Source organism: Cryptotermes secundus, unplaced genomic scaffold (genome assembly GCF_002891405.2).
Source record: "Cryptotermes secundus unplaced genomic scaffold, Csec_1.0 scaffold1702, whole genome shotgun sequence".
Classification (NCBI taxonomy): Eukaryota; Metazoa; Arthropoda; class Insecta; order Blattodea; family Kalotermitidae; genus Cryptotermes; species Cryptotermes secundus.
Genome location: NW_019727429.1, coordinates 102,037 through 114,034, shown reverse-complemented (window position 1 = coordinate 114,034; position 11,998 = coordinate 102,037). Strand labels below are relative to the sequence as shown.

At 40.7% G+C, this 11,998-nt stretch overlaps 1 protein-coding gene across 1 annotated transcript in view; it reads right to left on the bottom strand.

The window, feature by feature from the left end:
- LOC111864807 (protocadherin Fat 4) overlaps nt 1-11,998 on the bottom strand; it is a 95,147-nt gene that overhangs the window by 8,497 nt on the left and 74,652 nt on the right. Inside the window, exons 7-14 of the mRNA XM_023852329.2 lie at nt 11,591-11,698; nt 9,628-9,729; nt 8,661-8,786; nt 7,343-7,433; nt 6,210-6,319; nt 4,164-4,340; nt 1,948-2,091; nt 872-1,062 (exon numbers count right to left, since the gene is read on the bottom strand). Coding sequence (XP_023708097.1) covers nt 872-1,062; nt 1,948-2,091; nt 4,164-4,340; nt 6,210-6,319; nt 7,343-7,433; nt 8,661-8,786; nt 9,628-9,729; nt 11,591-11,698 — 1,049 coding nt within the window. The remainder of the gene's footprint in view (nt 1-871; nt 1,063-1,947; nt 2,092-4,163; nt 4,341-6,209; nt 6,320-7,342; nt 7,434-8,660; nt 8,787-9,627; nt 9,730-11,590; nt 11,699-11,998) is intronic.

Below are 11,998 nucleotides of genomic sequence, written 5' to 3'. Positions count from 1 at the left end.
TTGTAATATTGTTAATCTTAACTTAATACAAATTTAATTTTCACACAACACTCCTCCAGTCAGAATGGACGGTTACAATACGTTCTTCTGAAACGTCGGTTCACAAAAGATCTACACGGCGCCACATCCCAGAAGACGGCGTTCTTCATAATCTTCACTCTTTACAAATTGTTATTAGGGTTATGAAACCAAGGAGGATAAAAAGGAGGGACAACAGTAGGCAAGGGAAGATGATAAATTAAAGCAAAACATTAGTCAGAAAAAAGCTGGAAGAAACAACTTTGGAAACAAGTTGTAAAATGGAGGATAATAACAAAATGGATTGCAAAGGAGTTACATGTGGAAATGTGGGCTGGATTCAACTGGCTCAGGATGTTTCCATGAAGTGCTGTGAAGATGGTAATGTACCTTCTAGCTGAAATTCACAAGAGTCAATGAAAGGCAAATAACTCGATACCGGAAAATTCGACGTAACTCACCTGGGCTCAATTTATTTATAATTCTTAGCTACCGTTCCGGGAAATCTAGACGTTAAGGCACTAGATCTTATGTTTAGAACGTTTGCCAGTCATAAATCTGGCAGTGATCAGCATACAGACAACGCTGACTCACCATATCTGTTCTCATTTCGGGTCTTACGCGTGATTCGGGTAGACTTACAACAAGGAAGCAGTACTTTGGCTACTACTTTGTAGCTGAGCTTACAGATTTGTGTTACTACTGCTCTGGTCAGTATGACACGTCGAGACCAGAGCCCTTGGCCTACACTTTCGGGTGAAATGTACGCAGTTCAACAGAAACAATTCGGACTGCTTGACCTGGGTCATTACGCTGTGTGGAGGTTACAATTGTAGTCTGAAGTCATGCGCACCTGGCTCCTGGTCCTCGGAGTGTTAACGTGACGAAGTCGCCTCTGTCACCATCTGCTGCCTCAACTCGTCCAATAATGTCGCCGGGAGACACGCCGGAGTTCGAGATGAAGAACTCGTACTGCGGGTAGCGGAACCTTGGTTCCCAGTCGTTGACATTCAGTACAGAAATATTGACCCTTGCTGTATCATTCTGTAATGCACAAGAACAGCTGAAGTTGGTCCATTGCTTTCAGTTGAGCATCGCACCATAAAGTCTCTTGGGGTAGTTGAGGTTATAGGTGAAAAGGTAAAGTTGTCCCTGTAATAGGCCGTGGAGGCCCATAGGGTTATGAGACGTCGAGGTTCCCACATTTTCTCTTGGCAATCGCTCACAGATGGCGGTAAGGTTGTCAGCCTTACGCGCCGGCCGCCATTTACCCCCAGGAATATTCCTGGTACTCATTTCTGTTAGAGGCTGAGTCGACCCCAGGGCCATAATGCGGCTGGAAGGATTAGGTAAATTGAAAATGTCCACCTCATTGGGACTAGAACCCGCGACCTTCCGGCTTGTAGCATAGTGCCTCAACCAACTACGAGTGGAGGTGCAACTCATATTCGTAAATTCTGTACAAAATGTAGGCGAGTGTTCTGAAAAGCAACTTTGTCCCGATGAAATGGTCTCTGGTACTAAAGGACTTGGATTTTGGGTGAGATCAAGGGTCAGCCTGTTCATCACTGCGAAGAGAAAGCCACTACGCATGCCGGGAAGTGAACTCCGGTCTTCAGCCTGTAGCTAGTCGCTATGCTGACTGGAGCATCTGCACATTGTTATGTACATAGACTCATTTTGGCTCTGTTAATTAGGGATGTGCATTTCATTCTTCTTCCCTAGGGACTCGAAAATTTACAGGAAATCAGATCCAGATAAATCTCTTACGATTGCACCAACACATTAAGACTTTGCCCTTACAATTAGCATTTAAACTCACAAAATTTCAGTACCGAAACAGAACTTACGCCTAAGATTCTTTTATCTATGAGCATTATCTCCTTCCTTTCTGCTCAGGGGGTAAACTGGCTGGACAGATTTACGCACCGTTTTTCCGTCAGTGACGTGTACGAGAAAGCTGTAGAAATCCACCTTCTCATAGTCTAGAGGTTGCCTCAGGATTATGTCTCCAGCAGAACTTGCGCTGAACATGCCCGGGGGCACAGTACCTTCAAGCCAGAACCGAAGTCTCTGCAAATAATTATGAAAGCAATCCATTTGAACATGTAACATAAAATATACATTTGTTTATTTTATTTCGTCACCATGGTATGACGCTAAGATGTAATACGGGTATTTATAAATATAATTGACCCTTTTTCTGGATGCCAGAACAACGAAAGATTGCAACGCTTTGGGTCCTCACACACAGATGCAGATATATGTTAGGAACAAAATTTTCTTTTTGGGGGTCAATCAAATATCGTGGGATTGGATTTTCATCTAAATCATCTACCTTCTTAGTGTATTTTTAGCGTATTTTATTTATATTAAGCGGAAGTGATAACTTATCATAGGCCTATCATGCAGCTATATCTGTCTTTTCTCACAAATTTTTAACGAATTAATGGGTTGTGTTTGAATTTTTAAGTGGCCGTCCTGTCCTTGTAGGAGAAGTGGGTAATTAACTTTGCACGGAGGCGTGACGGTTCGATTACCATATGACTGCAGGCCGAAGCCACGCGTAATGAAGTCTGCAGTTCAGAGAGGTTATAGTGGCTGCCATTTGATCCATATTATAGATATAAGATTTTATTATTATTAATTATTTTGGATTCGGTGTGCTAAACTCCGATTAGTGTTCATAAAGTGTTAAAGATGCCTATTAGATCGAACCCGAGGTTGACCACCATCGGCTATCTAATACCCAGCTGTAGGGTAAATGCAAATTGTAATAAGGACATAAAGTACAGGCACACTTAATTTTATGTCAACGTTCAATCTGTATTAGTTTTTGTGATTATAATATTTTCTGTGTATGAAGTACGGGAAAGAACAAGGACTTCCTAGCAGAACTTAAACAGCCTATTTTACTTTTATATAGATTTCTAGTGCTACAGATCTAGTACTGTTATTATTATTATTATTATTATTATTACTTTATATTTGTGAATTCTTATGCAGTTACGCAAGTACAGAGTCTGTTCATCCAAAATTTTATGGATATAATCCCAAAGTTTCATACCATTGCAATGTATATAACGGTTAATTATAAATATTATTATACATGTATAATAAGCAATTTTTTGATGATATATTTCTGTTTCAAATTTAATATACTTATAATGAATGATCACCACCAAACCGACAGTTGGGAAAAATGTTTCTCATGACCATCATGGAGTTCCTTTGCTTTCTACACAAACATTACCTAGATGAAAATTGCGTATTTTTCAAACATCTATTAACCTACATAATTTTATGAGTTAAAATTAATTTTTGCTAATGTCGCTCCCATCTTGGAATTTCGCGCGACAACCACGTTCACAGCGAATTAAAATTTGCGATATTTGGGTGGGCTCCAATGAAAAACGTTCCCTAACAAGTTTTGTCAACAGCAGTGTAGTAGCTCAAAGGCTGAAAGGACGCATGGCAAACACACACACTGCATGGGGTTCTTGTAAACCTGCTTTCTTTCATTAAGAAAGGAAAACGAGACAAACATTGATAAATCTCCTTATTATTAATAAAACCAGATTATCACCTCTCCCTGGACAGATTTCTTTTAGGGTGACTTCGGCACGCGTTCCATAGTTTTCTCACTCTTTCCTAATGACAATCTGACCTGTGTACTTTCCTAAATGTCATACCCTTAATAATAACAACGTATGACTCTTCAAGTCTTCCCAGGTTCTCTCTCCTCAGCCAGATGGATCTTCAACACTATCAGTCTTTTTCGTGAAGACCCACCTCCATCAACGCCTAGGTTTTTCCAGTTGATCTCTTCTCTTCAGGTTCTTCGACAAAGACTTTGTGTGGGCTCCTAATCTCTCGAATATGAGCTAGATTCTCTCTCATCTAATCTTATTTCATTTTATCGCTCTTTGTCGAAGAGTATAAATTATGAAGCTTTTCATTGTACAAATTTTGCCAACCTCCTGTCACTTACGCCACTTGAAGTTCAACTATTCTTCTCAGCACCCTGTTTCCAAATACCCCTGGCCATGTTCTTTCCTTAATTTGAGAGGAGACAGAATTCTTTAAACAAAATTTGCTACAATTGTGTTAACATTTGCAATAATCTGCTATTTGAATTTTCTCACCTTGTCTCGGGGTTTGTTCGTGACGACAGCGAGCAGGATACTGTTGACAGGGGCGTTCTCCAGGACACCAGCAAGGTAATTCTTCTGTAGGAACTGCAGTTCTCTGGGAACTGTTCCTGCTCGGCTTACCGTCAGTGTGGCCAGGGCGTATCTATCTTGGTTATCGTACTGAGTTGCCTATAACAAAGAATTTTATCAATACAGTAAAATATCGATATACTCGTAAACTAGACAGTAATACACTGAAGCCACGGAAAGAGGTCCCACAGGTCGGCCCCATCTCATCCCCCTCAAGGTATTACACTTCGTCCCCAGCCGCTAAGCTGTTATCTCCGTTACCTAGCGACAAGAGCTTCGGGCTCTCGGCATACTCCAGAGGGGACTGGAGGGAATATAGAAGTAGGTGGAAGCCTCGAGGACCGTTATCCCCACCATCTTCATGACTTGTTTACGTTGCGTCAGTATAGATAAGTGAGTGGTTGTGTTCTCGTTGTATTAAATGCATATACAAATTTAGATTTCAGAAAATATTAATTTTATTGCAAAATAATTAAATGGTTAAATGTTTCGGCGTTTTAAGTCGCAGACATTCGTATAAAGGCAATACGAAATATACGCGGACAACTGTTAGAAGTGAGAATACTGGGTGCAGACGCCGGCAATAATTATGAAAACACTCATTGTTTTCTCCCCGGATATGAGAGCATAAGTTTGGGCTATGGACCGCTGTATGGATAATTAAACTGTCTCAGTTTTGTTGTCTTGTAATGCTAATGTTTGTGCGGTGGTGCTTGGCGAGGGAGAACAAACTGAACAAATAATGAGATACAAATAGCTGTTAAGGAAAGAATGTTTTAAATTATCTTAACATCAATGTATTAACTACAAAGCAATTTCTTTTATAGGCAGACGCACTGTAAGACCAAAATCAGTAATGAATGATGAAGCAACAGAATTAGTGACAATATTTTATTATTTTGATTGCAGTTTTCTTTCGACAGGATTGAGATGTTGTATAAAATTAAGTACGTTCCAAATGTTTTGCAGAACAATGCGTGGGGCACCAGGGAGAAGGAAGACGTGCAGAAACTCGCAGTCGAAATTTTATGCACTTCCGGTGATTCCTGGCCTAACATGGGCGCGAAAACTTGGCTATCAGAAGATCAGATAAATGTAAAACACAAGCGCTGAAATGAAATTTCTGAGACAAGTTTCGGGGCACAGTTGGTCAAAATCAGACTATGGACACTGATAAAATACAGCAATTGAATATTTATATGGTGAACAGAAAAATATGAAAACGGAATTCAGATTGATAGAAGCATGTAGTGAGAATGACGAAGGAAGCTTTCTCAAGAAGATTATGAAGCGCAGACCGCCTGGAAGGGGAGACGTAGACAGACCTAAATGGAGATGAGACTATTTTACTAACAGATTTTCCTGATGACGGAACAAGTACAAGAGAGCTAAACTATGTGGATGAATAATGATAATTACATAATGACATAATATTGTAACTCTATTATTGTTCCTTTATATACTGACCTTTTTATATTGATTTAAAGTAAAACGACTTAAGTCACAGTATCACTGTATAAATTAGTCGGGAACATTGAATTAACCCACACCGAGAGGATAACGGCCGCTAATGACATTTATGAGTGAATTCATTGAACTCTGTTTCTGTAGGATCACATTTTAACGAAATGCGCTATTTTATAATGTTGTGTTGAATAATATTATCTTCACTTTCCTGGATGAGTCGTAGGCTGAACTGCTTCACCGCTCATCATGCAGAGCGAACATATATCGTGCCAACTTCGTTCATTAAATATATTTCTTTCTCTCCTCTNTATATATATATATATATATATGATACTAATGACTCTGAAATGGAACTGCTAACGTAGAGTTTGGTGGCTAATATAAATTTTAATGCCTATGCAAAAGTTCACACTTTTTTTGCGATAACTGTAATATATTGCGTCATATTAACACGAGACTGGGTTGGAAGAAACTTTATTTACATGCGACGCATTTTCTTACCCTGACAACAAGCGTTGCTGGTTGTATTAGGTCGTCGTCCGGAATGGTTCTCTTGATGGTCACGTGGCCAGAGTTACGGTCTATGTCGAAGTACCTGTAGTCTGCTCCTCCTTAAAAAGAATAAATCATCTTAAAATTTAGAAACCCAGGTAATAGCATATAGTAATCTTCTAATATATATTTTAACCGACTTTCGGTGGCAGTAAGTTGAACTTGTTTTCATTTTCTGCTTAACATAAACTTTGCTCCATGCTCATTAGATGACATTAGACAGGCCTAGAAATTGAAGCTCCAACTTTTGTCAACAACTTTATCTAAACTGATCCAATGAAATAAGTACGTGCAAAAGGTGTAATTCTTTATGTAATCAAGTTCTGGTATTGAAGTTTAGGTAAATCGTGTTCATCCTCATTTTATAAATGTGCGAAGTTTTCTAGACTTGTCTTAAAAATGAATTTTGATTAAATTTCGTATTAGGAATGTTCTTGTTAAACACACCCCAAAATCAGACAGTAGATCAGATCCTTCAGAGCTATCACCTGAATTTAGGTTAACCTCATAAAATATTTATGAAGACTACTGTAGCCACTGCTTAGGTAGTTTATATGTATTTAGGATTCTGATATTCCTGATTGTGACACCATGTAGTCTTATAGATGGGTTCAAACGTTTCAGAGGAAAATGCTACCTCCGAAACGTTTGTATCCACCGACAAATCTCTATGGTGTCACAATCCATAAGACCACACTCTGAACAGTCATCACAGAGAATATCTTAAAACTTCACTCACTCACTTATGGAGCTGAACCCTTCTTGAGAGGCCACCAATTGTGCAGCTACTCAAGAACTTCCCAGCATTTTATGAAACCAGAAAGTTCATTGCTGTGTTCAAAAGAGCCAGAATTTTAAAATTTGNACTCACTTATGGAGCTGAACCCTTCTTGAGAGGCCACCAATTGTGCTGCTACTCAAGAACTTCCCAGCAATTTATGAGACCAGGAAGTTCACTGCTGTGTTCACAAGAGCCAGAATTTTAAAATTTATATTATATATTTTGTTAGTACATCTTGTTCGTTCTGAATAACGAGTGTGAGTTAATTATTGGTTTAGAGACTTTCGTGACGTCAGCTCACCCGAATTGAACGTATAGAATATGGCAGCGTTGATCCCGAGATCCTGGTCATAGGCAGCGATGTCCCGAGGCTGTATCAACAGACGCGTTCCCTGGAACACATCCCTCAGGATAATTGCACAGTTGGAAGTGTTTCCGGTATCAGCACTGAGTCTCGGATCGTACAGGCATTTGAGCATTCTACTGCATCACTGCGTTGTACAGAGTATCGCGTAACCTTGTCGTATGCTATGATTTATTCCAGTCTTCGTTTTGCTTTTTCATATGCAAGGAACCACATTACAGTTTCTGTGTGAAATTTGAGTATATTTCATGTTTACAGGCTACAGTACCCATAAACTCTCAGTGCTTAATCCATGACAGCACAAGAAGGTGTAAAAGGCTAAATTAAAGATAGTTTGTTGTAAAAATATTTGTGATTGTATTCCTTACAGATTTACTAACTAACTAAATTCATGGAGCTGAGCCTTTTTTGAGAAGCCGCCAGTTGTACATCTATTCAAAAACTTCCCAGCCTTTTATTGAACCCAAAGATTAAATACCGTGTTCACAAGAATTCTCCACTGGTCCCTATCCTGAGCCATATCAGTCCAGTCCATAACATCCCATCCTATCACTCTGAGTTCCATTTTAATATTATCCATCCGCCTACGTCTTGGTCTTCCTAGTGGTTTCTTTCCTTCTGCCTTTCCCACCAATATCCTATATGTATGCCTCTGCTCCCCATTCGTGCTACATTCCCTGCCATCTCATTTTCCTTGACTTTGTTTTTCTAATTATACTTGGCGAAACGTACAAGTTATGAAGCTCCTCATTATGCAGTTTTCTCCAACCTCCTGTAGGTTCATCTCTCTTCAGTCCAAATATTCCCCTCAACACCCTGTTCTCGAACGCCCTCAGTCTATGTCCCTCCCTTAATGTCAGAGACAAAGTCTCAAACCCATACAGAACCACAGGCAAAATTATAGTTTTGTATGCTCCAATTTTTCCTTTTTTTAGAGAGCGACAAAAAGACAAAAGGCTCAGGACTGAATTGTAGCGAACGTTACCTGAATTCAGTCTCCTCTTAATTTCCTCATGGATCAGGCTTTGATTTTTTATTGTTGTTCCCAAATATCTGAACTGTGCCACATTTTCAAAGGACATTTTTGACATGATTCTGCCCTGCATTCTGGTGATTCCTTATAGATTAATTCTGTTAAACTATTGAATTCGCATTTTGCATCGCTTCAAATAATTCCTTGTGTCTCGAGAATAATTGTCCATCACAGACTCAGACCGTTTTCTTGCCGTCAAGGAAGGACAACTTCACAACTTACCTGCGTCGGATTGTCAGGAAGTATTGCAGTGTATCGATCATCATAAAATCGTGGGTTCTGATCGTCGGCGTCGATGATGTTGACGTACAGAACCGTGTCCGAGAATTGCGGGGGGGAGCCTTGGTCCTGCGGGTGAGACAAATACACTTGGTGAACGGAGTCCTTGCAGAGGTGAGGGCCCTCAACTAGTTCAAGAATTTCCTGTTTTTAATGGAACCCAAAAGTTAATTAAGCCTTATCCTGAGCCTGTTCAATCGAGTCCACCCACCAACACCCTATTTATCGGTGATCAGTTTTAGTATTAATATTTCCAAGTTGTATCGGCCATTCACAAGAGCTTTGTTCCCAAGTTACAGACGAGTGCAGCTGGTCATAGTACCACCCCGACCAGTCCCGGTGCTGCTACTTGCTGCGTCACGTATTCTTGCCCCATGCGCATTTGTGCACCACTTTATTCCACACATCCTCCTCATCTGTCTTTACTGGATAGCCCTAGCACTATCCGATGACAATCCAAATGATTGTGCTCCTTGTAGCGTAACTCTCTCCACACGTCTGCTACTCCCTCTCTTAGGTTCAAATATTATACTCAGTACTTTGTTCCTTTGTAAAACTCTGAGGTTTTCATGGCAGCGAGGTCCATCAGAATAGAAGATCGAAGCAATATGTCCTGAAACTTTAGCATATGCACCCCAAGGTACAATGTATCATTATTTAGAAAACTGCAGCGCGGACTTTTCTAACGTTGTTCTCGCACGCCCTCAATCTACGTTCTTCCGTTAGGATGAAAGACAGACTTTCTCAACCATAAAAAATAACAAGTATAATTAAAGTTTTTTATGTTGTATCATTTAGGTTTTCATACTACAAAACTAATTGGTTTATTCCAAAACAAGAACAGTTCTCTAGCCATTAATGAGAAGTACATGCACGTGTGAATGAAGATGACTGCTGTTACAGTACTTACTTGTGCTCTGATGGCGACAGAGAAGTTGGACAGGGTCTCATAATCGAGTGGCTTGCGGAGCAGCAGGGTACCTTCCAGCCCGTTCACGAACACGAAATAATCCTGCACAGAATCAGTTTCAAATGTGACGACATGCTTCGGTACCCTGACACATGTGGCATCATCTTAGGCAGTTGATGTTAGTAACTAAGCAACATCTCTCGTCTTTAAAGTAAGAGCACTTGACAGAGATCTAGTTTTCTGACGTAAGTTTTTAAGTAACTAATCTTCGTTATCATCACTGACAAAACCGCCCTTCTTGAGCCATAGCATTTCCTAGAAGATTCTGTCAGATTTTATCTGGTCTTCACTTCTTTGGATTTCACAACAGACTTTTTTTTTACAGAGCAAGTTCGCTTAGTGGAGGTGGAGTCCAACTGGGTCCACTCGGCACAGCGGCCACTGATTGGCTTATCGTAGCCTGCCCCGGATAATTATGATGATGGAGAATTTGGTGGAATTAAGATTGGCAAGGGAAACCGAAGTACTCGGAGAAAACCCGCCCCAGCGCCACTTTGTCCACCACAAATTCCACTTGACCAGACCCGGGATCGAACCGGGTCGCCGCGGTGGGAAGCCAGCGACTAACCGCTTGAGTTATGGCGCGGCCTACAGAGCAAGTTTGTCAGCCTTGCACCCAACCCCCGACCTGGAAGGCCAGGTCTCTGTGTATTTGTCTCTCAGTAACAAGAGGTAGGGGAAGTTATAGATCCAGGCACAAGATGCCATTCCGTCGCCGTTCACTACTCGCAGGGCTACGGTGGAGGTATTCTAACCTTCCTCCACAGAAGAATTTAAATAATTACAGACTGTTACATATTAACCTATTTCGAACAAGGCTGTGAGAGATATTTTAAGACCTCTCTTCTTTATTGTTTTTATTTGTAAACTTTACTGGTCGCACTCACAGAATTACGGATTAATCTACATTCTTCTTAATCCTTTTTTCCGATAATGTAAACGAGTAGCAGCTCTAAGACAGGATTCGCCTGCAGAAAGGGCGTCCCATCATTGATCCACGAGAATTGTACCAATCTGTGGTGACAGTACTTATGCTGCTGAATAAGCATTATTAAATAAACCAAGAATTAGATGGCGGAAGTCTAAACTATCAGGGAAGTACAGAATGATCTTAGCCGGCCACAGGGTCAGATTTCAGAAAAGTCGACTCGCCCTGATGCTTGAACCTTGAAATGTCAAGACTGATGGTGTGGAAACAAGTGAACTCGATGGAGTTGGCTTTTCAATCGAGTGAGTCTGGAACGTGCCCACAGCATGCGGATGACGGTGGAACAAGTCTGAAATTCCCACTGCTGCAGTTGTCCAGGCTGTGGATCTTCTGAGTCGTAACTTTGTGTGGTGTTGTAGAGCCGTGTGGCTGTGAGTGGCCCTCTTCCTTGCAGTCTCCATGTGTAACAGAATCGATTCTTCACCTTACAAATTTCTACTCTCCAAAGAATTTGTATCCACCTACAAGAAGACGCGGTGTACTTCTGTCTGAAATGTCCCTATATTCGTAATGAGTCTACATTTTAGGGGATTAAAGAGTTATCCCCACAGTTACAGGATCTCAGTTTCCACGAGTTCAGTCGCGATAAACTTTTGACCTGATTAGGCAGCGTTATCAAATCGACACAATTATTGAAACCAAGAATTTTTACCCGACACAGATATGCAGAAGGGCATCAAATGGTTATGTTAGTGTTTTCTTTCTTTTAATCACATTAATTTCCCTTAATTCCTTGATTTAGAATTCAGAGAGAGATCTAAGGATATTCTTAACTAGATTTAAGAATAGGGATTCTGTCACCGGAAGCCATTTTTCTTTCTGCTTAACCTGAAGGCGATGGGGCGACATAGTAGGAAGGAGATGAGTTCGGCTTCCAACAAAGAGATGCGCCATCTGAGTGGCCGCTTAACTTACCGCATGTTGGCCGGGCAATACAGAATACTGGACAGTAGAGTAAGGCCCTTGTTGATCAGCGTCAACGGCCCGCACACCCTGGAGGACCCGCGTGCCCACTACTGTCACCTGTAGCGAAACAGAATGTAGCGCTTAAAAATAGCCCTCTGAAAACAACGCATCACGCTGACACTGTATAGAAAATAGAGTTCAAAAGACCTTGTAGCAAACTACTCATCTTCTATCACCAACCTTTTTTTTTTCACGAAGTGTCTTAATATTTCCATTTTAATCTTCTCATATATATAAAATATTTTGGTTCGGAGGCAAGATTCCTTGTGTTTAAGTCTGGTTGTCAGGCCACCATTAGCGGCTACTACTACCACCACCACCACCACCACCACCACCACCACTACTACTACTGCTACT